Source organism: Carettochelys insculpta, chromosome 5, assembly GCF_033958435.1.
Source record: "Carettochelys insculpta isolate YL-2023 chromosome 5, ASM3395843v1, whole genome shotgun sequence".
Classification (NCBI taxonomy): Eukaryota; Metazoa; Chordata; order Testudines; family Carettochelyidae; genus Carettochelys; species Carettochelys insculpta.
Window position 1 is genome coordinate 68,621,820 of NC_134141.1, and position 27,051 is coordinate 68,648,870.

Here is a 27,051-nt window from a genome sequence, read left to right on the forward strand (position 1 = left end):
AGGTTACCGCCTCCTTTGAGAATACTGTGCAGGGTGGCGTTGCCATAACCGCTGCGAGCTTGCTCAGCCTGCGAGCTGACGTGATTGCAAGAAGGAAGGTTGTTTTTATCGTAAGTAGACGTAGGGGAATTGTGGCTAAGGGTTCAAAAGGTGGGCCCGTTAGCGCGCTGAGCACCAGGTCCAAGTTCCACGATGGTGGAAGCAGTTTCCGAGGGGTGTACAGGTTTACCAGCCCCTTCAGGGACCTGGTAACAATAGGCTGGGCAAGCACCATGGGCCCTTCCTCTTCATGCCGAAAAGCCGATATAGCGGCGAGGTGGACCTTTAGTGAGGATGGGGACAGCCCACCTCTTTTGAGGTCCAGTAAGTATTCTAGTATTACAGGTATAGGAACATCAAGGGGAGCTAACTGCTTGGCAGAACACCATACAGTGAATCGAGTCCATTTCTGCTTATAAGTCTTCCTGGTGGAGGTCCTTCGGCTACTCTCCAGGACTTGTTGTACTCCCTCCGCACATGTACTCTCTAGGGAGCTGAGCCATGGATTAACCATGCTTGTAGGCGCAGGTCTTGAGGGTGTGGGTGCACTATGGACCCCTGGGCTTGCGTGAGCAGGTCCAGCGCCACTGGAAGGGGAAGCGGTGGGCGGTCCGACATGTGCAGAAGCAAGGGGAACCATTGCTGTCGATCCCACGTTGGGACTACTAGGATCATGCAGGCTCTCTCCCTCCTGGCTTTCTGCAAGACCTTGTGGATGAGCACTGTGGGGGGAAACGCGTAAAGCAGGGGGCCCTTCCACGAAATCGCGAATGCGTCCCCCAGGGACCCCTGCCACAATCCTGCCCTGGAGCAGTACTGGGGGCACTTCTTGTTGTGCTGAGTGGCAAACAGGTCTATCCAGGGAAACCCCCATGTATGAAAGATCGGTCGTAGCAGATCGGAGAGGATCTGCCATTCGTGCGTGAGTGCAAAGCGCCTGCTCAGCTGGTCTGCTCTCACGTTGTGAGCGCCTGGTAAGTATGAGGCCTTCAACGTTATATTGTTGGCGATGCACCAGTTCCACAGCCGGACTGCTTCCGCACATAGGGCACAGGATCGAGCTCCTCCTTGTCGATTTATATAAAACATGGTGGAGGTATTGTCTGTATTGATCCCGACTACTTTGCCTTGTATGTGGTCTCGAAAGTGTTTGCAGGCGTTGAACACTGCTCTGAGCTCTAGTATATTTATATGCAGTGACTGTTCCGCAGGGCACCACAGTCCTTGCATCACCTTGTCGTCGATGTGTGCTCCCCACCCTATGTGGGAAGCGTCGGTAGTAAGAAAAATAGAGATTTGTGGTTGGTGAAAGGGTACCCCTGTTAGCATGTTCTTGGGGTTTACCCACCATTGCAGGGATCTGTGCACCTCTGTCGTGGGCGACACCACCCTGCGGACAGTGTGGGACGCCAGCTTGTAGACACTCGCCAGCCAATGTTGCAGGCTGCGCATATGCAATCTGGCGTTCTGCACCACAAACGTTGCCGCTGCCATGTGGCCTAGCAGCTGCAAGCACATTAAGACCAGCACCGTGGGGCTGTATGTAATGACTTGCACCAGGGAACCGATGGCGCGAAAGCGAGCGTCGGGTAGACAGACCCTTGCTGTAATAAGAGTTTATACGAGCCCCTACAAACTCTATGTCTTGTGTGGGGTCGGTCTTTGACTTCGCGAGGTTGATGACCAGGCCCAGCGAAGAAAACGTGTTTGCTGTGATGCGTATCATGCGTAGTACTTCTGCCTTCGAGGCCCCTTTCAGTAGGCAGTCATCCAGATATGGGAATATAAATACCCCGTCTGTGCAGGTAGGCTGACACCACTGCCAGGGTTTTGGTAAAGACTCTGGGGGGCCGAGGAGAGGCTGAATGCAAGGACCTTGTATTGGAAATGTTCTTTGCCGACCATCAAACGGAGAAAGCGTCTGTGTGCCGGGTGGATCGTTATATGAAAATACGCATCTTGTAAGTCGAGGGCTGCAAACCAATCTCCATTGTCCAGTGTCGTGAGTATAGAGGCGACTGTGATCATCCAAAAACGTTGTTTGCGCAAGTACCGGTTGAGGCCTCGAAGATCTAAGATGGGCCTCCAGCTTCCTGTTTTCTTCTCTGTGAGGAAGTATCATGAATAAAACCCTTTCCCCTGGAGCTGCTCCGGCACTCTTTCCACCGCCCCTATGAACATAAGATGGTCCACCTCTTGCTTGAGTTTCGCCTCGTGGGAAGCATCCCTGAGATGAGGCCTGGGCGGAGGTTTCGGTGGTGGGAGTGACTGGAAGGGGATCGCGTAACCCATGGCGATGATCTCCAGTACCCATTTGTCTGTGGTGATCTTTTGCCATTGTGAGTGGAACGGTCGGAGGCAATGATGGAACATTAGCTGGGGATGGCATTGCGCGATGGTGGTAATAGTGCAGCCCTCGACCTGTCCGTCAAACTTGTTGCCTTTGGGCCTGCCCTGAGGATGCACGGCTCTGTTGGGAACGTCACCTAGGAGTTCTATACTGTTGCTGCTGTTGATGTCGCCCTTGGTCATAGCCCCGTTGGTACTGAGCAAGCTGAGGTTGGTACAGGTATCGCCTCTGTTGAGGGTAATACTTTTTCTTTCTGTGTGGAGGGGTATAAATACCCAGGGTTCTGAGTGTAGCTCTTGAGTCCTTACTGGAATGAAGGACCGAATCGGTTGACTCTGCAAACAGCTTCTGCGTGTCGAAGGGGAGATCTACAATTTTCGCCTGCAGATCCCTTGGGATACCCGATGTCTGAAGCCAGGATTCCCTACGCATGACCACTGCCGTAGCCGTTGAGCGTGCCGCCGTGTCCGCCACGTCCAGGGCGATCTGGACTCCCGTCCTCGAAGCTGCATAGCCCTCTTGCACGATGGCCTTCAGCACCGGCTTCTTATCTTCCAGAAGCGAATCCATGAGAGAAGTAAGCCTGGAGTAATTATCGAAATTATGGTTCGCTAGATGTGCTGCATAATTTGCCATTCTCAACAGCAGGGTAGAGGAGGACTATACCTTCCTGCCAAATAGCTCTAGCTTCTTGGCATCTCTGTCTGTGCCCCCGCTCTTTGTACTGGGAAGTCTTTGATCTCTGCTGAGACGATTCTACCACCACTGAATTTGGTTGTGGGTGACTAAACAGAAACTCCATGCCCTTCACCGGGACGAAGTATTTCTTATCCGATCTCTTGTTTATAGGTGGAGCGGAAGCCAGGGTCTGCCATATGGTGGTGGCTGACTCCATGATTGCTTCGTCGAGTGGAATAGCGATTTTGGATGAGGCCGGAGGTCTCAGATTTTTGAGGAGCTTGTGGTGCTTCTCCTGCACCTCTGCTGTTTGGATGCCTTGTGTGAAAGCCACCATTTTAAACAGCTCCTGAAACTGTTTGAGGTCATCCGGGGGAGCAACATCCCCGGGGGCCGTAGCCTCGTCGGGGGAAGACAAGGAGGAACCACTAGGGTAAGCCTCCCTCGAACTCTCAGGGTCCTGCTGTCGGTGGTACACCCTCTCGCTAGAGGCTTGCGAGGGAAAATCTCGGGGTTCCAATATCAATTCCCCCTGAGACCGCTGTGTTTCCGTCCCCGTCTGTGAGTGCCCGCAGGGGTATTGGACGGTCGAGGGGGACCTGCCCCTGGGTGTATGCCTGCGGTGTCTATGCCCAGCATGGTAAGGGCGACCATGGTAGCACGGGCACAGTTCCTGGGATGGAGACCTGGACCACTCTCAAGGTGCATACTCCCGATGTCTGGGAGAGCAAGATCTTCTCGATGACTGAGACAGTGGTGAAACTGGTTTGTGATAGTACTCCAGGGGATCCAATCCCAGAAAAGGAGAAGGTGGCCCGAGCCACAGTGACGCTGGTTGGAGGAACGGAGAAGGAGGCTCTGGGTAGGCTGGAGGAGACCCATGCCTTCTGGTTGGCGTGCGCAGCATAAGGGGAGGGCTTGTTGAAAGGAGCACTGCAGCCCTGTCCGGAGAAGGGCTGCGGTGCCGGGTTTTTGCTGCTGCCTTTCCCCTCCCCTGCGGGCCTGACACCGCCCCCTCCCGTGCTGGGGATCTCGGCCCCGCTGTCAGCGCCGCGCTCGGCACGCTCAGCTGCGGTGCCGCTCGGATAGCCTCCTCTGGTGCCTGCAGGCTGCGTGCCTGTTGGCCCTGCACCGTTGGCGCTGTGGGGATCTGTGCTGCTTGTGGCGGTGCCGCCGATTCCGGCGCTTGCCTGGCCGCCACTCTGAAGGCTGTGTGTGCCAGCTGTTTAGTAACTGGAGGCTCAGCCTCTGCCACGTGCGCTGCTGCTTGTTTGGGACTGTGGCTGGAGGCTGTGTGCTACGCCTGTCCCGCTCGCTGTGACCGCTGGCAGGGATCGGGCTGGAGAGAGCTTCCTCCGTTTCTGCACCGAGGGGGTGAGGGAAGCTGCCTTCCTTTTATGGAGCTCTGTGGGTCCCTCTGATTGAGGCCTCTCCGGCACGTCTGGCTGGAGGGCCTTATCAAACAACAGCATTTTCAGCCGCATTCCTCTATCCTTTCTTGCTCTGGCTGTGAGCTTTGCACAAAAGGAACACTTCTGGGTAACGTGTGATTCCCCCAGGCACCTAATGCATTGACTATGCCCATCGGAGGCCGGCATAGCTTCGCGGCAGGACTCACACTTTTTGAATCCTGAAGAGGACATCGCGGTGAGTCTTTTGAGCTGTTAATAGTGTACTTAGCACTGTCTCTGTGCCTGTTCCCCTTTCATGGACCCCAGCCTGCCGCGGCAGGAGGCCTACTGGCCTTCACGGCCCCGCGTTGTCTCCGCTCCTCTCTCTCTTTTACTAAAACTTTCTATATATATAGATATATATATTTTTTGTCCTTTTTCCTTTTCTCCTTTTTTTTTGCAAGAAAAGAAATCAACGGTCTAAACTAAAAACTCTAACTACGCTGACTCTGGCCGCAGCCTGAGCGGATTCCGTCTGCAGCCGATGGCGGTTAAGAAGGAACTGGTGGGGACCAGATCGCGCACATGGCCGGGGGCGCGCAAGGGAGAGGCGCGTGCCGGCGCATGCACGGTCCAAGAGAAACTGCTGGAAAGTTTCTGATCTGCGGCGCCGGGGCGAGCCCGACACCTATTGTGGAGCACCCACGGGGACACTCGTAGAAGAAAACAAGTTCTCTTTCATCTAGGCAAAGAGCTAGTAGACAGAATTGGAAATAAAATTCCTGCTTTCCAAGGTCTTATCATAGATACTACACATTAAGCAAATAATGAAGGCAAAGCCATTAGTAGCATGAATGAATAAGCCAGTTTCCCAGAACAGAAAAAGAATTAGCATAATTGCCAAAAAGAGACACTTAACATTGAAGGTGATACATTTTCTTCCTTAGTCTAATCAGCATAGTACGACAATACTGAATACAGTTTATATTTGGTTGACAAAGGGATCTATATGAAATTCCGCATGATATAGGCAATTATTCAGTTTCTAAATTACACTGCAGACAGTTTTTTTTTTTTTTAAAGCAAAATGAGATGCAAACAGACCTAGAACCATGTGGTAAAGACAATACTCAAGTGCATTTATTTCCACAATCTTGGTGTATGTGTTTTGGTCAGGAACTCTATTTAAAGGTTTGTTTTCCTGTTCTGGTAGAAGATAATTTGCTCCCACACTAACAGGGAGATAGCTATTTCCTACGTTCCCGGTTCTCCGTTGAATGCCGTTCTTCAGTAGATCCTATTGTATTCAGCAGCATGAATGACTAATACAGATATAATTCTACAGACATTAACCAAAGTTTATTTTGTTGCCAGAAAGAACACCTATCTTGTTAGAAGTAACAGAATGAAGATGGTATTTGTAGTTAATGGATAGCATAATACTTTTCACTTAACTGAACCTAACTGTGCCCCTTACAAACAGCCTGAGCAGGAGGTCTTTTAAGCAAAGGGACAGAGAAAAAAAATCCAACTTCATGGACATCTTTGATTAAATCAGCCATATTGCTCTTCCTACTCTAGGAAGAATAGTCATTACGGGCACCTAAGTTTTAGCACACTGGGCTAATGGGAATGAAGACCTAGTCACCTTTATGCAAGCTAGTGGAAAATTCACTTTAAATTTAATAGATTTGATGGCCCATGAACTATTAGTTTTAATTTTGAGACAAGCTAATCTGTATTTTACCACTGACATTCAATCTCTTCACCTAACAGAAGGTCGTCTTGGAGCCTCTAGTAAACTGCAAAACACAGAAACTTCCAGAAACAGGAGACAGCAAATGTCTTTTGCAGATTTTTGTTCTATGCCATATTCATGTTGTAAAGTGCTTACCTGGGGGATCACAAGGTCAGCTAATGCCTTTGATAGCCTGTATAATTCCATTGTGTTTTCTAATTTTAAGGAGACATTATGTTGGACATCATATTTTATACAGTCATAAATATCAGGAATTTTGCTGATGTCATATCTTCCATTCTTTGTTTTAAAGTCCTTTTCCAGCTTGGCCCACCTGCGCAGCATTAACTCAAGTGTTTCACTATGGTAGAGTTGAATATCTAGACAGATAAACATTTTACTGTTATTTCACTATTAAGGCTTAATCGGCCATTAAAAAGTTGAACTAATTTAAAGGCACTATTGAAATTATCATCTTAGAATGTATGTTTTACAGGTAAAGCATTTGTTTGCTCCAGAATACAAATGCACTGAGGAAAAGTTGTCAGAGGCCTGTGGACACTACTACAAAGATACTCAAATCATTAACTAAAGAGGCTCAAAAAAAAAAAGAGGCAATAATCATGAGTATGGATAGTTTTGAACTCTCAGTTTTCACTGCTACAAACATAGAACTATTACATGGTAATTAAGACAGAAGCATGTTCAGGCAGAACAGTAGAATGATAGGTGTTCAGACAGAACAGAAGCATGATAAATCACACGTGGTTCTTTTAGGGACTTCTTGTTTAGGGACTTCTTAAAAATGTCGATTAAAATATTCTTCTGAGTATGTATGGCCAATTTCCTGTCTGCTCTTGTACACGTCCCAGGTGCAGAACCCAGGAATACTGCGAGTGGGATATTGTCAGGCACAGATGCCCCAAATGGCAGAAAAGAGGTTTGGCTGGGCAAAATGAGCAGTAATGATAGAACATCAAATTTAACCATCAGTGCAAGTACTACAGAAACAATATGCAAATATTTAAAAAAGGAAGCTATTTTAACACTATACAATTTATAGAGCAACATTTTTATACAGCCTAGTCCTTTTTAGTGTAGAAGGAAATCTTTAATGAAGTGCTAACATTCGAAGGAAAACTTCAGCTTAAAGCAGCCTGGCCTCTTTGTGAATTCAAAGTTTTGCAGTATATTTAAGTAGTTTTATGCCTACTACTGTAGTTTTTAGTCTAGAACCCAGAAATGGCAGTGTTACTACATAGTTCATGGCAGTGTTACTACATAGTCCTTGCTGTAAAACTATTGCTAACTGCAGCAAACTCTCTCAGGAAAAGAGACTGCATTCTAAAGCCACATATGCTCAATTGTATGAGTTCCTAAAGTATCATTAGTAAAAATCTGTGAGACAATGAAACTAACAAGGAAAGGGTGCCTCCCTTTGGCATATTCTTCCAGGGACAGGAGAACATTTTTCTTTGGGGGCCAGAGGCCCACCGGGGGGCACAGGGGAGGGACACAAACAGTCATGGGCAACACACAGCCCTGGGGAGTACACAGAGAGTTGGGGTTTTCCCTAGGGTCCAGGGTGGGAACAGAACTGAGATGCTCAGGGTGCAGGAGAGGGTTGGGGTGTAGGCTCTGAGTAGGGGTACAGGCTCTGGGTTGGGGCTGGGGATGAGGGGCTAGGGGTGCTGAGAGGATTGCAGGTTGAGGCCAAGAGGTTTGAATGTAGGAGTAGGCTCAATGCTATGGCAGGGAGGTTGGGGTGCAGGAGGAGGTTCAGGGTGAGAACTCTGAGAGGGAGTCGGGTACAGGAGACAGAGTTCAGCGTGCATGCTCTAGCCAGACAGCACTTACCTCAGGAGGCTCCTAGTTGGTGGTGCAGTGGGACCAGCATGTCTGGACACTAGACAGCTCTGTGCACTGCCTGGGCCTGCAGGCAATGCTCCTCCCTGTGGATTCCACTGGCCAGGGTTCTCAGCCTATGAGAGCAGCAAAGCTGGCACTTGGGGCAGGGGCAATGTGGGGAGCTTCTCTGATTGCCACTGCACAAAGCGACAGCAGGGACAGGCTCAGGGCTTCTGGACCCGAAATGAAGCAGAGGGCTGGATACAGTCTGCAGGTTCCCTGCCCCTGCATTTAAGTTAATGGTCTCACACGGACAGAAGTCAAATTAAATAAACATTTTAAAACATTTTAGTTACCCGCCGACTTGGGATCTTCCATTCGCTGCCTGATTTGAGAAGTCAAACTCTGGATCAAGGAATAAACTTTGTCACATGTTCTCACAGGATTTCTGATTACCTTCATTGATTTCATCAGAGAGATGTTTCCAGATGGAGTAAGCTGTAGTATGAGATAAAATGTAAATGTTCCTTACAAAACTGGATGTAACTAAAATATGTAGGAAATGCTATCAAAACCACCCCCACATCTTTCTGTTCTCAGATTTCCAGAGTCAATATAGGCATAAAAGCATACAGTCCACAACTTCATTAAAGCAGAAGTCTGAAGCTCATGGGCAGCTAGCCATCTACGGCTGGAGCATTTTTTCAATCTGGCCTCAGAGTCCTAGCACTGTGTGTGTGTGTGTGTGCGCGCACACTTGCCCCCCAAACGACACCCCTTCCTGCTACTGCCTCGCCTCTCGTCCTCCCTTCACACACACACACACACACACACCCTGCACCTTTACCCTGAGGAAAGCAGACTCAGAGATTACAGGGTGGGGCCTGGCATGGGGCAACAGCAGCAGGGCAAAGCAGTGAGTGGGCTCCATTTCCCCATGGCTCCCACTATTGCAATGAGTGCAGGGGGGCCTGACCCCTATTGTCACGTCTTGCCAGGGCCCCCTCACAGCTGCACTGTGAAAATGCTCCCACCATGGACGGCCCACAGGCTGTGAATCTGAGCTATTTGCCTTGAAGTCAGAATTAGCAAACTGTGGTATAAATCAAGAAAAGAAAGTTTAACCCAAGTGTCAAAAGCTAAGGCCGTATGCCAAACTTAGACAAACAATTCCGTATCAAATATCATGGAAATAACAGGAATGGAATTAAGCTTCCCCACTTATGTCACTTATTTATTCTCAAAAGTGAGAATTCTGAGGAAGTTCATAGTTTGTGCACATAAATATGCACAAATATGCATAAATTTATGCAAAAATATGCATAAATAAAGATAAATCAGTATGGCAGACAATGGCTAAATGCCTCCTAAGGCACCACACAAGGCAACTTTACAGAACAAAACAATAGGATGGAGCAGGTACATTGGGATTCTGATAAAAACTGATTTTTAAAAAAAAACACAATCCGTGGTTGCTCCTGCACAGTCTTTACTTCTTTCTCACACACAAAGACCACGTCCAGAAATAGTAACAGCATCTGTGGGAAGCACATACTGCCTTACAATAGCCTACTTAGTATGACAGCAGTAATTTAATTCCAATGAGGACAAAAAGGTAGTGGAAACCCCCTGTGCCCTCATCCTCCAAACCACTGGAACAAATGTAGGAGGCCAGGAGGCATTACACTGTCCTCCAGTAGATAAGAGAACATGTGCAGGTGGTAGCAAAGGAGTACCTGTGATCTCAAAGAATCTGGGACAGCCTGGTCAGAGGAATAAGTAACTCCTCTCCACAAAAGGAAGGAATAGGTGGCTGCAGGAAAGAAAAGTACTTGGCGCTTTACTACCCCAGCAGAGGGCACAATATGATAAGGACATACAATCCAATGATGTTTGTCCTGAATTCCCAGGCTCAATCTCCTCCCCCCACGGCAGTTCCCTATTCTTCTCTTGATTATATCTGAAAACATTCTCTCTCTCTGGCCCTCTGACACTCTTTTTGCCACCATGAAAGAAGGACAAAGTGAAGCCTCTGCAGTAACCCACCAAAAATATTTAGGATGTGCACGAGATAAACCAATCCCTTGCTTCATGAGAAATGTTAAAGGTGGAAGAGACAAAGCCCCACTGAGGTCATCTGCAGTACTCCTCTACCATGTGAATATCTGAGAACAAAAAGTTTCCTAACCAGAATGCCAGATTCCTGGGGTCAGGAACCTTTATATTCCTGCAGCTTCCCCCTCTCTCTTACCTCCTGAATGTATTACAGAGAATATCTACCTCTACCTACTCTGTGCTCTGTTTATAACAGTAATTCTCTGGAGAAGGAAAAAAAATAAAGGAGGAACAAGAAACATGGGGTTCCAAATCAGCTAAAATTAAAATAGACACCATCAACTTACAAACCAAAAATGTCAGTCATGATTCTCATTTAAAAGAGCAAAGTTCAGTCGTTGTGGCTGCTCTTCAAACCAGACTCAATTAACTTTACAGCAAAATAATCAAATGCACCTAATCAGTTTTCAAACAGAATTGCTGAACTCAATGCTAATGCTATGCTGTATGGAAAATGTGAGACTTTATAATACTATTAATGCCAATATTATAAATTGCAAGGAATCTTCTCAGATAGGTTCTATAAGATATCAGTGAAAAATCTGTGTTTTGTCAAGTATGATAATCTTGGTTATATATTTGTACCATTTTGTATTGTGAATTACAAATTTGATGACCTTCCTGCATTTCAAGCTTGAGCTGTGCTTCTGAGTGACATCCCCAGACATACTAGCATCAGCCTGCTTGATGGCCTATTGAAGCCAATCGGCTATACAATTAACTCACTGAGAGAAAGCCACACAGCAGCTACACCTTATGAAAATCAGCAAGACATGAACAGGCATTTCTGTGGATGGAGAACACAAAGGCTTTTCCATGGCATGTGCTGTAAAGCTTGTATTTGGGACAAAGGAAAGGAAGTACAGGCCCCATGGGAAAGTATAGAAAGAGAGCTGTATCACATCCATTGTGTCTTCAGTCCTGGCTTCTCACGTCTGGAACAAACTTCTCTACAAACTGAAACTCTGAACAAGGGATAGAATGACCCATCCAAGTTTTGCTTGTTTCTCGAAAGGGTCTTTCAAGCCAGCAAACTAATCAATAATGCTACAAATCTGACATATGGATCCTAAAGTCTTGCGTATATATTTGACTGCTTGATTTAACAACATGTTTAACCATTTATTAACCGTTTAACATTTAATCATTTAACAACAATATACCTTTAAAAACTTTTTGTTCTCTCTCTTTTACAGTAAAGCCTTGAATTTAGATTTACTGACAGTGTGCTACTTTGGGTCAGAGTCAAACTAATACTGCTCTTATAATGTGCCCGGTCTGTATACTGAACAGAGTTTCAAATAATTTCTTACTGTACTGGACCTATGTGCTGATTAGCAGCCAGAGAATTAGAATGCAAAAAAGGAGACTGTGTAGAAAAAACATACAAAGTATTTAGAATAAATGTAAATTGCTATTGTATTACTACAGGGATCAGCAACCTCTGGCACAGATGCCAAGAGTAGCCCGACAGCCGATTTTCATCAGCACATGAGGTGGGAGCTCAGCCCTGCTCCTTCTCCCCCATGTCCCCGGGGAGCTTGCTCAAAGCCATGCCACCTGTGGATTAACAAAAGACCAGCTGATGCTACCAACCAGCACCTAAATGGTAAAGCTCTGCATCTGAATTTACTTATTATTGAAACCGTTGTAAAGTAGGACTATTACTGACTCTAAAAAGTATCATCGGCACTTGGACTGTACATAGAGGTCAAAAGGTCAAATTTTGGCACACTGCCTCCCAAAGGTTGCTGACCCGTATTACTGTTTAACAACTAAAGTAAAACTGATTAATCACAACTATAATTTTAATCTAGTTAATTTGTTTTACATTAATCACTAGAGTTAGTGGAGATTTATTAGAGCTGTCAAACATTTATTACTTTTAACCAAATGTTAGGCTCTGGACAAAATTTTATATATATTTTGTGTCACAGAAAACTAATCCTGCCAACTATCTTGTATAAAGATAGTGTCTACATTAAACTTGAGTGCACTCTGGTCCTAAACCAAGTTTAGATATTAGCACAAGCAATAGGCTGAAAGTATATGACTAAACAGAATTATATTATGAAAAAGCAGCATTGTTTGCATTAAATTTGTCATGATCCTTGAATTCTCAGTATTAGTTTATTTCAGGTTTGGCTTGAAGATATAAACCTAAAAAAAGGCTAACTTGCTATGTGGTTTGTTTATAAAGAAATGCTTAATCTGAAGTCACAAAGAAATATTGCAAAAGAAGGAAATAAAACAGCTGTGAAAAAGCAACTGAACTATTAAGTTAGTCTTGATCATCCAAAGAGTACTGCACAGACTTCAAATGAGCTTTTCTGGCTTTAAGCTAAGGTCCACTAACCAGAAATGACAGTGTGTTTCTTATAGTGTACAAGAAAGTAAGAATTTTAGGGATTTCACTGTCAGAGTGTCTCCTTGCTATTCCAGAATCATGATATAATGGGAAGGTATCTCCAAAGGAAGACCCTGATATGAACTCTTGGCCAAAGTGTGTAACTGTATTGTTACTAGGATAATAAAAGTTATGTGATTGTACTGGTATTTTAGATATTACCCACCCTAAGTGGCCTTTTGACTAATAAAGGAATGTTTGTGTGAAAAACAAGCTGCAGTAAACTTCAATAAACTTACATTGGAAATAATTTCTTTAATATCTACTTACCTTTTCATAGTCTTCAGGAGTAAATTCTCTGTCCCTCTGGAGTATTTCATGAAGCCTTGCTTTAACACGATGCTGACAGCTGCTTAAAGAGTCACTGTCGCTGTCCAAAAGACCATTCATATTAGCGCTTTTCACCATCTGGACAAGAATAGGAGTCAGCTCTCCCTCTAAAGCCAGTAATCCCTGGGAAAAACAAGGGTATATCTTCACTACAGGGATGCATTGAATTGAACTTACAGCATACCTGCATCAGCATCAGTACTGCTCATTAGTGCCGTGTCTACACTCACGAAAAACTTTGAAATGGACAGTTGATAGGTGTAAGGGGATTTTGATGTTTGCAAGGTCCTTTCGAAAAGAACCCCCATGTAGAAAAGCTGTGCATGAGTAAAATGTGGCACTTTTGAAGTGCCGCGGCCAGCTCATGAGGCGCTGAATATTCATTTCAGCACCTCATTAGTATTCTTCGATTTGGCCATTAGCATGGCCATTTTGAAGGTTTTTGTAAGTGCAGATGTAGCCTAGGAGTAAGGAAAGTAGACAGGAGAGTTCTTCCCGTCAACCTCCCACTCTGTAGACAACAGCAAAGATCGATGTTAGGTAAGTCGACTCAAGCTATGCAATTTTTGTAGCTGAATTTGCATATCTAAAAATCTATTATCTCCTAGCGTAGGCCTGGCCTGCGAAACGAACACAGATACAATAATAATGCAGTTATTTTTAAATCAAGGTGTTAATGTAAATGCCACATTATGGCCGTGTCTACACTAGCCCCAAACTTCGAAATGGCCACGCAAATGGCCATTTCAAAGTTTACTAATGAAGCGCTGAAATGCATATTCAGCGCTTCATTAGCATGCAGGCGACCGCGGCACTTCGAAATTGACGCGCCTCGCCGCCACGCGTCTCGTCCCGATGGGGCTCCTTTTTGAAAGGACCCCGCCTACTTCGAAGTTCCCTTATTCCCATCAGCTCATGGGAAAAAGAGGACTTCGAAGTAGGCAGGGTCCTTTCGAAAAGGAGCCCCGTCAGGACGAGCTGCGCAGTGGCGAGGCGCGTCAATTTCGAAGTGCCGTGGCCTCCCGCATGCTAATGAAGAACTGAATATGCATTTCAGCGCTTCATTAGTAAACTTCGAAATGGCCATTTGCGTGGCCATTTCAAAGTTTGGGGCTAGTGTAGACGTAGCCCATATTGTTGAAGTAACTTGCCATTAACTCAAGTATTTCAATTTCCAAAATTCACTTACTCAATGAAATCTGTACATATTTTATATTAAAAAGCTTATATTAATTTTACATCTCAGGTGGTATCAAAGCATAAAAGCAATCCAGTTCTCTAGATATTTTGCCTTATACTTGCCTGTCACCAATGTAAAGTGAACTTGTGGTCTCAGCTCAGTTTCACCCATCATGCTTGTAATTTGTCATAGTTTGACCTTTCAGATACACAAAGAATTAAACAGGCATGGAGACTAAACTATAACTTCACACAGTACCTTCGCAAAAGCTGCTGCAGTCATCTGAACTCGTCCCTCATCTGAAGCATAGATTTTCAGATCATGTCTGTAAGTACTATGTAGTCTAAGCAAACCACATCCAGGAAATCCAGCATAATCTCCTACAGAATGGATATTTTTCTTTAGAGATTTGTTCGTGTGTTTTAGTTTTGTGTACATTTAAAAGACTAACTTGTGTCACAGAGCACAAGACAGTTACCTTGTCCACCTGGGTACATGCATCTGAAAGCTCTCCCTAGTTCCTCAGCCTGGACCCTGCCTGCAGGGGTCAGTTCTCCTCCCCACTTCAGAACCAGAAGTAAGGATGGTTCATTTCTTCTGTTATCTAATTATATGCAGACAGATCAGTTAAAATAACGTCTCAACAAATGAAATGTTTATAAATATTAAAGAATTCTTATTAAATTAACATTAAAAGAAATACAGTGGTGCCTCAATTTGCGTGAGTGTTCTGTTCTCACGCGTCCTTGCATAGCTGGACTTTTGCATAAGCTGGGTGGAGCTTTTTCCCCTGCGGAACACACGGTCTGCAGCCAGGGAAGCTGCAGGAGCACCTGGAGCTCCTTGTGCAAGGTAAGCCCTGGGGTTGGAGGGGACAGTTTGGAAGGGTTAAACCTGGCGGTGGGTTGGGGCCATGGGAGAGGGGCCGGGGGCGGGATTAAACCTGGGGTGGGTTAGGGCTGCAGGGGGGCATGGGGTGGAGTTGAGCTGGAGCCATGTGTTGGAGTGGGGGTGGCTGAATTGGGGTGGGGAGCCTTGAGCTGGAGCCGTGCATGGGGGTGGTGAGCCAGGCCACAGTCAGTTTGAACTTGGGGGGGTGAGAAGGGGGGTTGAATGGGGGCTGCAGGTGGTTGGGTGGGGGGGCAGGGGGATTGAATCAGGGCTGCGTGTGGAGGAGGTGAGCCAGAGCCATGCACGGGTGGCGAGCCGGGCTGCCAGGGGTTTGAACCAGGGCCGACGTGAGGGGTGGTGAGCCATCTGGGGGTTTGAACCAGGGCCAGGACTTGTGAATCGGAGCTACCGATTATATAATACCTTCTTCTTCACTAGAAGTCTTCTGACAGCCATGAGGGAGATAGGTTAACTGGACCTTGCGATTTATGCCAGAGAAATGCCCATACCTACAACACGCAAAAAATTATCATCTATAATAAACTGTCAGATTTGTCCAATATATATTCAATACTATCATATCCCTCTATCAATTAGGGATATAATAAATCCTTAAATCTTCATTAACTTGCATACTAACCTGCTCATTGTGCTGATCTGTACCAGTACATATCAAATTAAATAAAAGATTGAATGAATACATGAATGGCCATAATCATATAGCACTTGCCATATTGAGCGCTGTCCATTACATCTTATCACATGACCCAAGAAACTTCATGTCTCTCTCCCAGATATAAACACTCTGATCCATCCATGCTCTCCAGCAGCACAATCCATTTATTCTGCTTTGGCAGCATACACATTATGGCGATCAGTATCCAGATCCGGTCTCTCATATTTGTTATCCAAAGAAGTCCCAAAATGGAATTTCTATCACTTCCCAATGGAACAAGCTTTTATCCCAATATATTATAGGACATGTTAACTATCTAGAAACAATTACTATTTAGTTAATGTTTTATATCTATTTCAGTGCCAACTGTTAATTAAAAGCTGAGGTACCTTAAATATTTCATGAGATACTAAACGTTAAAGTTTAAAATGAGTTTCCATGCTCGATCTGAATTATTGAGAACAAGAGCTTTCATTCAATTGCAGCAATTCTTTTTTGAGCTCTCTGTAATGTAGGGAGTATACACACCTCAAATTACTATTTGTAGCACCTACTCTAATCCAAATGAGGTTAGGATCCACCGTACAAACACAAAGCAAGAGGCAGCCTCTGCACATCAAAGCTTATAATCTATACAGAATACATGGTAACAGGACAAGGCAAAGGAAGTATTGTCCCCACAATACAGACAAGGAACTGAGGAAACAGGTTACATTAAGAGATATTTCCAAAGTCACACAGGGAATAAACCAGACCTCGTCAATTCCAGTCCAATGTCTCCATTACAAAGCCATCCCTTCTCTCAATACATTCCAAAATTAAGATAACTGTTGTCAAACATTAATCTGACAACTGACAATATAAGAGTTAGTTCCGAAAGCTAATGAGATCAAAAGTCATGCAAGTACTGAAATGAAGATTAAAAAAAATTCAGATCCTTACATCTCCAAAACAGTCTTCAGCTGCTCAAGTTTTGCTTTGCTTTCTTCAATTTCAGAGTCATTGTTTTGTCCAAGTTCTAGTAGCAGTTGTCTTGCTATATCAAGCACTTCCTACAAAAACAAAACCATGATACATAAACAAGGAATTCCATTATTCATCAGTTACGAGCTCAGAAAAAGAACATCAAGATGGACTTGCCTGTAACTGTTTTGGTTTCTTCAGTTTTAGCTTTCCAGACTTATATCCATCACATTTTTCAAAGAGATCAAAAAATCTTTATGAGAAAACAAAAGGTTAAAGGAGCATCTCATAAGAAAGTTAACATAAACATTAATACGCTTTAAGGCAATGGGAAAATTTTCAAAAGAAAAAAAAACAAAATGAAAAGCTGCCACTAACCTCCCCCAATCTGAATACCCCAAAATTATAAGAGGTTGTTCTGATATGAGCCTCTCTGTCCAATGAGGTCTGATCTCAAATGCTTTAAAACACACCTGCAACATGAGAGCACTCACAATTTATCTTACCAAGACAGAAAAAATACAGACACTACACAAAAAGATAAGAATACTGAGTAAACAGCTGTATGTGCTCATAATTTTACAAAACAAAAAACCCAATACAACATTATTAATTATAAAATACTGAGCTACAGACTTGCAGCAAATCTTTTACTTAAAACCTATGGGCAGAATCTATCCTTCAAATTATAATAATTTATTACTGTGGCACCTAATGGTGGATTAAGTTCATGCACAGTACAAATGCAGTACAAAAAGGCTCCTGGGTTCCAAAAATGCTTACGCACAAAGCATAAAGCAAGAGAAAAGGTATCCAGAAACAACTGGGTAAGCAATATCTTATGAGGGCCTTAAAAGCAGAGACTAGCGGTTTGCAACTGATGCTGGGAAAAAAGAGAGGCAGAATTTAAGGGGCGATGTGATTAAAGCAATGACCTGGAAAAACTATCTTTACACCAGCACACTCAATATATATTAATGAGACAGACTACATTTATCAAGGCTGGTGAGAAGGAGGTTGCAATTGCTCAAGATGTGATACGATGCAGGCCTGGGCAAATGACTTAGCTGCATGGTTAGATATCAAGGGACACATCATTTTAGGCGTTATGCAGGAAGAAGCACTAAGATTTAAATGTAGTCTGTGCATAAGCAATGCTAACTGAATTAATGGAGGTGAACTTGCATATCCAAGGCAAGAATTTTGTTCTAATTACTAAAATTAACTTATGTCGACACTTCCGGCATCACATAACATACAAACACTGCATGTCCAGCTGAGGTATGGATAAACAGCCCTGCAGATGGTGAGGCACTGCTTCGGCTGGAAGATGCAGCTCAATCTTAAGGAATATATCCTACTTGGCTCGCTACCTGCCCACACTGCACCTCCCTCATCTTCAATACTCTGGCTGGCATTGTTGTATCCCATTGCTGGATCTTTACACCAATGAAAGAGTCCACCAACAGGGAAAAGTTCAGACAGGGTAGAGGCACCAGCAAGTCAGGCTCCAGTAATGACTCTTTCCCCATTGAAGTCCTTCACTGCTAGATGTGGTTACACACCTCAGTGAATGTAGATGTGACCTCCCTCTTGCTGCAGCATATAGTGCATATATACCACATGCTACTGCGAGTGTAATACAGACTATCTTCACCGAAATTCAGACTTACTTCTGATGTTTAACTTCCATTTTCATTTTTTGTTTTGGTGTACGATCCCCATGACGTATTACAGCTATAACACATCTCAGCTCCATCCTGAAATTTTAAAAAGGGCAAGTTACATTTCCCAGTTCTACATATCACTTATGGTTTTTACAGTATTAAATGTATGCATCAGATAGACAATTATTTAGCTGACTAAAACATATTCGACAAAATATTGAAATGACTGTAAGAACTTAAGGTTATCTGAAAAATGATACCAGGCAACATAACTTACTACAAATACTGGTTTTAGGACTTAGCCAACTATAGAATATCTATTTTAAGTAGTTTTTTAAGCAAATCCATTTGAGGTTTATTTAGTAAAAGCATGTTTATTAAAAATGAGTGTTAAGCTGACACTAGAATACTGATTAGCAATGAAGCAAGCTATTTTTAGAATAGACTACACTTGAAAATCTGCTGTTCTATACTCAGCTTGACTAGGGATAAGAAACTTCGTATGCTGGCATAGCAATAGCAATTCACTTCTTGTTTTCATCGCATAAAACAAGCGTTCATAGCCGAAAGCTCTTGCACCTTGGAAGAACAGAAAATTCATAAGGTTATGTAAGGACTTTGCACAATTCATCTAATACATTTTTTCTTACATTGTTCCAGATGTTGTTGGTACAATAGGGATATCTTCAGCTTCCAAAGGTATTGACCAAGGAATCTGAAATTGTGGAGCAAGTTCTCGCATTATGATATTTCTAAAGAGAGAAAAAACAAAAATTCGCCACAAAATTAATATGCTGAAATACTATACACACACACACACACACACACACACACACACATTAATTTCTTTAAACAGAATATTCTGTTTTAGTCAATAATTGTTTGTGAGGCAAATATTAAGCTCTGAATGGGCACTTACAGATGTATTTTTATTTTTCAAATATTTAAATACTATTAAAATCTGGTCACAATAACTAAAAGAAGACAAACTAACATTATCTGTAGAATATAGACAGAGTGAGTTCTTGTAAGAGACTCCTGTGCTCTACTTTAGTAAGCGTCATGTTAAATGAAATACACCAATATCATAGTTGCATACTGTTTGTACAAGTTTAATTCTCGAGGACTTTAAAGGATAGCGTAATGTATCTTAGCTACTAACCTCAATCTAGGAAGCATGATTCTAAGACTTCCCAAACTTGGTGCAAGTGTACTATTTATTTCGCTCTGTTATAATAATGCAAATTTAAACACAAGGGGAAAAAAGGCAGATGAAAGCTTTTTGCAGCATGGTAGGAATCTAGATTAAGTCGACTGTGGAAAAACTGGAAAAGTGCACCAGGATCTTCGGAATTCCTACCACTAAATCTAAGCAACAAGACTTTAATTAATGGTATCCAAGATTCAATTTAAGAAGAATTATTTCCCTCCTTTCAGCTAAGTTCATTCAGCGTGTTATGGCCTTTTTGCTTTATGCCACTAGTATAATCTTGCTGTAAAGACAGTTTAGCTGGCTAACACAGAATCACCCTAGTTTATGGGCAACAATTTAGTGGCTTGGCAACAGAGTAAAGGGGGCATGGTTGAAGGAAGAGAGGGTATAATCAGGATCCTTCTGTACCACATAAATCCTTGTGTAAGGCTTTGTCTACACTACAGCAACAGTTACACTGCTTCAACCTCAACTGCCACTTAAGGTGCTTTAATTAATACCACTGTTGCATTTGCTCACTAGCACCTTGTGCAAACAGTGTATTCACATTAGCAGCTCTTACACAGAGTACAGTGAACTGTGGTAACAATCCCACTGTGCAACTGGCCAGGGTGCTTTGGGAAGGGTTTGTAATGCCTCATGGGGCTGGTATAATATCATATAGTGCATCCCATTGTTCCAGAGGCATCCTACTAGATTGTCACCTGCTTTTTACAACTGAAGTAGAGGTGAGGGTCAGGAGGAAAGAGTATGGCATGCTTGGGGTGGGGAGAAAGCAGGCTGACCCACTTATCCTGAGGCTAGGGTAGGGGAGCCCACGATACTAGTGCCCTCATCTCAGCACAGCAGTTCCTCCAGAAGCAGCCCGTTCTGCTTGCCTGCCCATGGTCCTGTGATTCCTTCTGAGTTCTTCTACAGTCTCTTCAGCCACAGAGAAGAGCATCATGAGTAACTCTGTGAGCACTCCAGGATGAGAAATGTCAAAGTTCCTAGCACAGGGCAGAACAGGAGACTAAGAGCATTCAAACGATGTGCTCTGGTTCCCAAAAGGGAGCAGCACACTCAGCTATCAGACGCTCCTTGGGAGCTTTTCAGCAGGAGCTTTCAAAGGGGAGGTCTGCATCTGTTCAGGGCCACATAAGAGCAGAACACTGAGCAGAGGTATCAGGGCAGGCGCTGTGGGATTCTGGCAGACAAAACAAACATCAGCATCTACACTGACTCTTTGTGGATAATAAGGGGAAGGGAAAAGAAAAAAATTCTTTCGTAGTGGAGGAAGTATTTTGTTGCAGAAACTGGGCATTCTTCCTGAAATAAGTCTCACTGCAATGTGTATGCAAAATAATAATATATGGAGATACACGTCTCATAGAATGGTAAGGGACCCCAGGAGGTCATTGAGTCCAGTACCCTGACCACTCAGCAAGACAAAACACCATCCCTTTTTTTTAAATCTATTTGCCCCAGACTGCTGAATGGCCCCCTCAAGGATTGAGCTCACAACCCTGGGTTTAGCAGGCCAATGCTCAAGCCACTGAACCATCCCTCCCCGCTGTTGTGTCACCATAAGGCAGGTCTTGGCAACAAAACTTGATAATGTAGACAAAGAGTAAATTTTCAGTCCTTTGAGCTGCAGTAGTCACTATGAATTATATTAGTCTAACGGCTACCTTAAAACAATGTGGCAGAAACAGCCATGCCCAAATCAGCAACAAGATAAAACCAGTGAAAAGATGTGCTTTCAACCAACCTTTCAACAGCCTACCTCAACTTGCAATCTTTGTTTGGGCCATAGCCTAAGTTAATCTGTTAAGCAAATTTAACAAGTTAGTACATTTCTTTTATTTTCCTCTCTAACAAAGATGTTGATAATTTTTTTTTTTAATTCTGCAACTGTCACTTTTCCCAAGTGAATCCACATGGAAATACAACCTAAAAACTTTTATGAATTTATACATGGATAAATTAATTTGTATTACTACTTATTTTAGATGATGTTCACTTTACAAACAAAGGCTTTTTATGTTTTAAAGGTAAAAAAAAGCCTAGAATATTTCTTGAAATTGTTTCAACCCTAGAGTAAATGGAAACCTTTAAAAAAAGTGCGCAAGACAGAAATATTTTGAAAACCATATAAAAACTTTCATAGCAAAGACAAATTATTGCATGAACATATAAACAAAATCATATAACATTAATGAACACTTACCCAAGTATCTTTGCACAATCATCATAATATTTCATGGAGTTCTTCACAAAACTGAAGCCATTGACATCACAAACGTAAGATTGTCCATTAGCACGCAACAAATCAAAGCCACAAACTGTTTGCTGGTAAGAAAAAATTGTGAAAAGTACCGTTTATATTTCAGTCAAAGGTCTTGTGCTCCCACACCCACATTACGTATGATTCCGATCTCAAAAGGCAACAGAAAAAAGGCATCGTGGGTTCTATAGTTCTTGTTCTTCAGTGACTCCATAATAAATTTGCTCAGTTTAAACAAGATGTTTTCCTAATTACTAGCCTTACATCCCAACCCAAGTTCTTAAATTTTCACACACAACAAGCAACCTGACAAAAACTACGCTAGGTATAAACAGAATGCAGTAATTCAATTTTTAAACAGTCACCTTTTAGAATACTATGGTTTGTAGGACTGTACCAACCAGGATCCCTACTCATGTGCCCACCCCCCAAAATGCTAGGTGCTCTATAATAAAACACAGAACAAACGCATCCCAGGCCCAACGGGCTGAGAGTAGAATTACATGCCTGAAATTGGTGGGAATGTACAGTGCACTGAGCCTCTGCAGTTGTGCCTCTGCTATCATCCTAATGGTATCACAGCTATGCTGTTCTTATACTTACTGACAGCTAGTGTGAGTATGCACACGAGGAGGGGAATCACAACCCTTGCTCTCAGTGTAAAAGAAAGCCTTAAATAGTTATTAATACATTTTGCTCCTTTCCCAGATTATTTCAAGTTAGTTTTCAAACACATAAAACTACACATTTTATTTAAGACTCTTGGTTTTGACATCACTGAGGGCTTTTCTGCTTAACATATGCTAGCACTGGGATAAGTATTGGAACCAGTTAGAGTCTTATGTATGAGACAAACCCTAACAACCGTTACTAACGAAGCATATATTTAAAAGTATGCAAACAAGTACATGAAAAAAATCAGCCTATACAAATTAAACTGATTGTAAGATAGTGTGCACACACACAAATGGCAGAAAACTATACAAGCTGCATCAATCTATAGTTCAGTGTGTGTGTGCATTTTTACATATATATGGGGTTTTCTGAATTCAGCTATTTATCCACAAGAGCAATTGTAGGTGTCCTTCAGTCTTGAGAGACCCTGGGTATCCACCCTCATAGGCAAATAATTCACTCAGTTAGTTTTACAGCAGCCACTGCTGACGTGACATCTGTATATGTCACATTTAAAAGTGAAGCTTTGAGTCCTACACCTCTGTTTTCTGCAAGCTCTTTTCAACTCTGCAGGAGACCTTTGTTTAGATTTTGTTGCCAAATGCTGTAGTCTTCAGTGTGTTCTTGCCAGTTTCAAGGAACAGGTTGACCGCAAAAGTAGATTCCAGGTATGCAACCCTGTTCACTTTTTCAAGCCCATAGTTGTTTATCTTGAGGGAGGGTGCTTCCTTTGTGTTGGTCTCTTCTGGGCTTAGGGTAAGCTCAGAGTCTTGGCAGGCTTTGGGAAAAAAATCCATTAGGTTTTGGAGAAGAGCTTCTGTGTGGCTTGTTACTACAGTATGATCAGCAAAGAAGAGATATTGGATAAGGACCTCCAATGTCTTGGTTTAGATCTGAGTCTTGAAAGCTCAAAACAGCTCCCCCTCATTCCATGTGTGCACTAGATTCTCCCCGTTGAGGGAACCAAAAGCTTCTAGCAAGGAGAAGAAAATTCCTAAGCTGTGGCAAGGACACAGACTTCCTTAATTCTGCTAGAAACTGGAAAGACTGAGCTGTTGGACTGAGCTGTGCCATGCATATTTCAAGGAAGACTGAATCATACCTAAGAAATTTGGAATGCATCCAATTTTTTTTTTGAAGCATAAATAGTCCTCCTCCTAAAAAAAAAAAGAGAGCTCAATGAGGGCAATATATAGGAGCTCCCCTTTTTAAATGCAGTTATCTCAGTGAGAAGATTGTGTCAATTGTAGACCTCTCAGCTCAGAAGATGCACTGTGAATCAGGACAGATTTTTGTCTCCAGAGTTCTGGCAAAGACTCTTAGCACCATGCTAACAAAGGAAATGCTATAACAGGTGTTACAGTAGCTCCCTCTTGCCCTTGTTTTCATAGATAGTGATTATGTTGGAAATTTTCGTTTCTTCTAGTACTTTGGCTTCTTTCCAGCACAGGCAGAGCAACCCATGATGATGTCACAGTAGAATTTTCTGCATTTTCTGACCTCCACCTCCACAGCAGCAGTAGGTACGGTGGATCCCCAGTACTATAACTACCCATGACTAAATCATAGCTTTAATAATTAGTATTACCCATTTGATCAGCTAGGCAGCTAATCTGTTTACCTTAAATGCAAGGCATACTTTCCAAGCAATCAACTTCTCTCTTGCATTCAGGATGACTGGATATCTCACTTCTTTTCCTTCACTATCTCGTTCTACCTTGCCATCCAAAGCTGGGGACTTCCTTGCTTCAGCATGTGCATAGTCTGGACCTACTGTGTACACCTTGATTTAAAAATTGAAAATTATCAATTTAGTTACACTGAGTTAGTCATGTTCAGATCATGTAGCTGTCCACACAAGTTCAAAAACTTTAGTGGGGCTTTTCTATACAGCAAGTTACTGTGTGGCCACCCAGCACCTCAATTTACAGCATACCGGCTGATGTAACTGTTCCCTTATACTTTAAGCACAGTTCCCCATGGGTTATGAGCGACCAGGGCATGGGTTTCTGAAGAACCCAGTTTGAAGTTAACAGCCCTCTGTCATAGGTCTGGTCTACACTAGGGATCAAAATCTTTCCCAGATACACAATTCTAGCTATGCCATAGCTATAATTGTCATATCAGGATCAACTTTGTTCCCTGGTGTAAATAGGAGCTCTTTGGGCTCATGCTGACATCCCTTACTCCACACAACATCATGAAGTACCAAGGGTGACTGCTGAGCCCAGAGAGATAGATTTTGCTGTGTCTTCACTGATGTGACGGAATTGATCTCTGGAAGATCAATTGTGCTGTGTTGAACCCCCTATAAGTCTAGACATAGAGACTCACTGTGAATTAGATAATAATGCCCTTAGCAGTGATAAAGTGGCTTATAAGCACCTTCTTTGCTTTGATCTCACAGGCCATCCAGCCTGATGGATCATCAGTGACAAATAAAGCAACAGCCGTAGTGCTGGTGGCCTTGTGCCAAGGCTAAAAATGTGTATGTATGCTACAACTGATTAAATTACTATGCTGTGAAAGCAAAGAATAAGCTCTCTTCCCCAGTTATAGGATCTGCAAACTCTCAGTTTTGTTTTGTTTTTAAGTGTAAATGATCTGGTTTTATGGAACTCTCACACCTTGGGTACTAGTACAAGTACCTCCTCTTGTGAAGATATTACTGGATATTTTGCAGACAGAACTGATCAAATTAGGAATTCTTCATGGTGGCAGTGTCTGGTATTCATAGAACTAAGGCCTCATCTTTACCAGAATTTCAGCCACTAATACATGCTAGTCAGGAAGGACACAAATCCAAAACACTAATCCTAGTTCTCTCAGTACCTCCACGAAGTAATGGGAAAGTACTGGATCCTTTACTTTTAGAGACTGTCAATGTCCCTGGGAGCTGGCAAGCTGCGTATTACTTTGAAGGAAGACATAGTGTGGCCTTTACTGAAGAAGTCATTGCCTGACACTAACAAGCTAACTATTGCTGGTATCATCGCTCTTTCTGACGAAGGTTGTAGTGTAACAACTCTCACTAATCTAGAGATCTTTGATCTCATAGGCCCTTGTCACATTAGGTACAGGCCTGGCTTTGATATAGTGGATGAAGACTGGGTGTCCATACAGATATTACAACTTCTATCAGCTGCCTTTCATAACACTCATAACAGGGTGGTGTTACTTGTCAGCACTACTCTGTCTTCAGCGACTTCATTCTTTCCTCTGCAGGATGTAAACAGGAAGAACTGTGGGCAACTGCTTTTCATTCCAAAGAATTCTCATGAATGCATTCTGCAGGTTGCCATTTTATCATCTGTCCTGTTCACTGAGTCTATGAGGTTGTTAGAAAGGTGTTCTAAACTTGCTGATTACTCCCAACTGTGTATCTCCATCACGTCTAATGTGATTCAGAACCTCAGCCAGTATCCGAGATTAGAAAATGGATATGGGAAAGCTGGCTGAAGCTCCACCTAGAAGAGATGGGTTATACAACTGGATGAGATGGCGGAAATAATATCACTCCCTCTCATTGTTGGAACACATACATTAGTTATGAGAGTTTGCACCTTAGGGCTAACTTTAGATTCCCATGAACAACAAGAAGTCTTGTGGCACCTTACAGAGGCACTCTGTAAGGTGCCACAAGACTACTTCTTGTTCTCGAAGCTACAGACTAACACAGCTACCTCTCTGATACTTTAGATCCCCGTGTTATGGTTTGGTCAAATTAAAGCCCAGACCACCTTGTACCACCTGTAACAAGTGTGGCTAGGAGGTGGCAACCTTTTCTTTTGGAAGTAGAACTTGCCATTATTTCATCATCTCAAGATCAGCTATTGCAAGGTATTCTACGCAGGACTACACCTTAAAACCATTTGAAGACTGACTGTGGTGAACTATGCAGCAGTTTGTTTACCAAGCAAGGCATCTTGCTGGGAGTCTACAACATCAGTGATCTGGGATCTGCATTGCACCATCTGCCTACTAGTCTCAAAGTGGAGTTTAAGATGTTGGTTATGACCTATAAAATTCTACCCAACCTGGGACTGACCCTATCCAAAAGGCTGTTTCTCAACATGCCAGAATGCCCCAGTTGTGGTCAGCCACAGAGTCCTCCTCCTCCTCAGCCAAGATCCTCCTCATTATAAGAGGGTGTTACTGGAAGAGCATTCATAGCAAGCATACAGAGACTCTGCAACTTGTTCCCTCCCATAGTCCAAAAAACACGATATTTGGTAATTTATGGGATATCTTCTCCACACAATGAAAGAAAGGAAATTAATTTCTGATGGTGATTGGTGAGTTTAAGAAGAAATAATTAATTAAATGTTGCTGGAGTGATATTTTAGTAAAAATAATGGGAGGATGCCTAGTCTTTCGTACTTATGATAAATCTAAATTAAATATATAAAGGAAATAAAATTTAAAAAAACCCTTATAATGTGCTTTTAGTGTGTTTCTTCTAAAGCAGTGTCAACTTATAATTAGTTATGGTTATTAGTAAGTATACTAGTGTATCTGATAGTGATAGTTTCATCATCTTAACAGATCCCCAGCTTATGTTTGGTCAAATCACAACACAGGTATCTTAACAGATGACATCCTATATGAGCTATTATTGAACGTT

At 43.0% G+C, this 27,051-nt stretch overlaps 1 protein-coding gene across 3 annotated transcripts in view; it reads right to left on the reverse strand.

The window, feature by feature from the left end:
- The window catches only part of PPIP5K2 (diphosphoinositol pentakisphosphate kinase 2), an 82,104-nt gene that overhangs the window by 26,953 nt on the left and 28,100 nt on the right, over positions 1-27,051 (reverse strand). For all 3 annotated transcript variants that reach the window (XM_074995268.1, XM_074995270.1, XM_074995269.1), the window contains 12 exons: positions 24,049-24,210; positions 21,696-21,817; positions 18,924-19,025; positions 18,280-18,366; positions 16,784-16,859; positions 16,586-16,695; positions 15,391-15,476; positions 14,555-14,680; positions 14,335-14,456; positions 12,837-13,019; positions 8,401-8,542; positions 6,353-6,576 (listed from right to left, as the gene is read on the reverse strand). In XM_074995268.1, the coding sequence (XP_074851369.1) occupies positions 6,353-6,576; positions 8,401-8,542; positions 12,837-13,019; positions 14,335-14,456; positions 14,555-14,680; positions 15,391-15,476; positions 16,586-16,695; positions 16,784-16,859; positions 18,280-18,366; positions 18,924-19,025; positions 21,696-21,817; positions 24,049-24,210 (1,542 nt within the window). The remainder of the gene's footprint in view (positions 1-6,352; positions 6,577-8,400; positions 8,543-12,836; positions 13,020-14,334; positions 14,457-14,554; positions 14,681-15,390; positions 15,477-16,585; positions 16,696-16,783; positions 16,860-18,279; positions 18,367-18,923; positions 19,026-21,695; positions 21,818-24,048; positions 24,211-27,051) is intronic.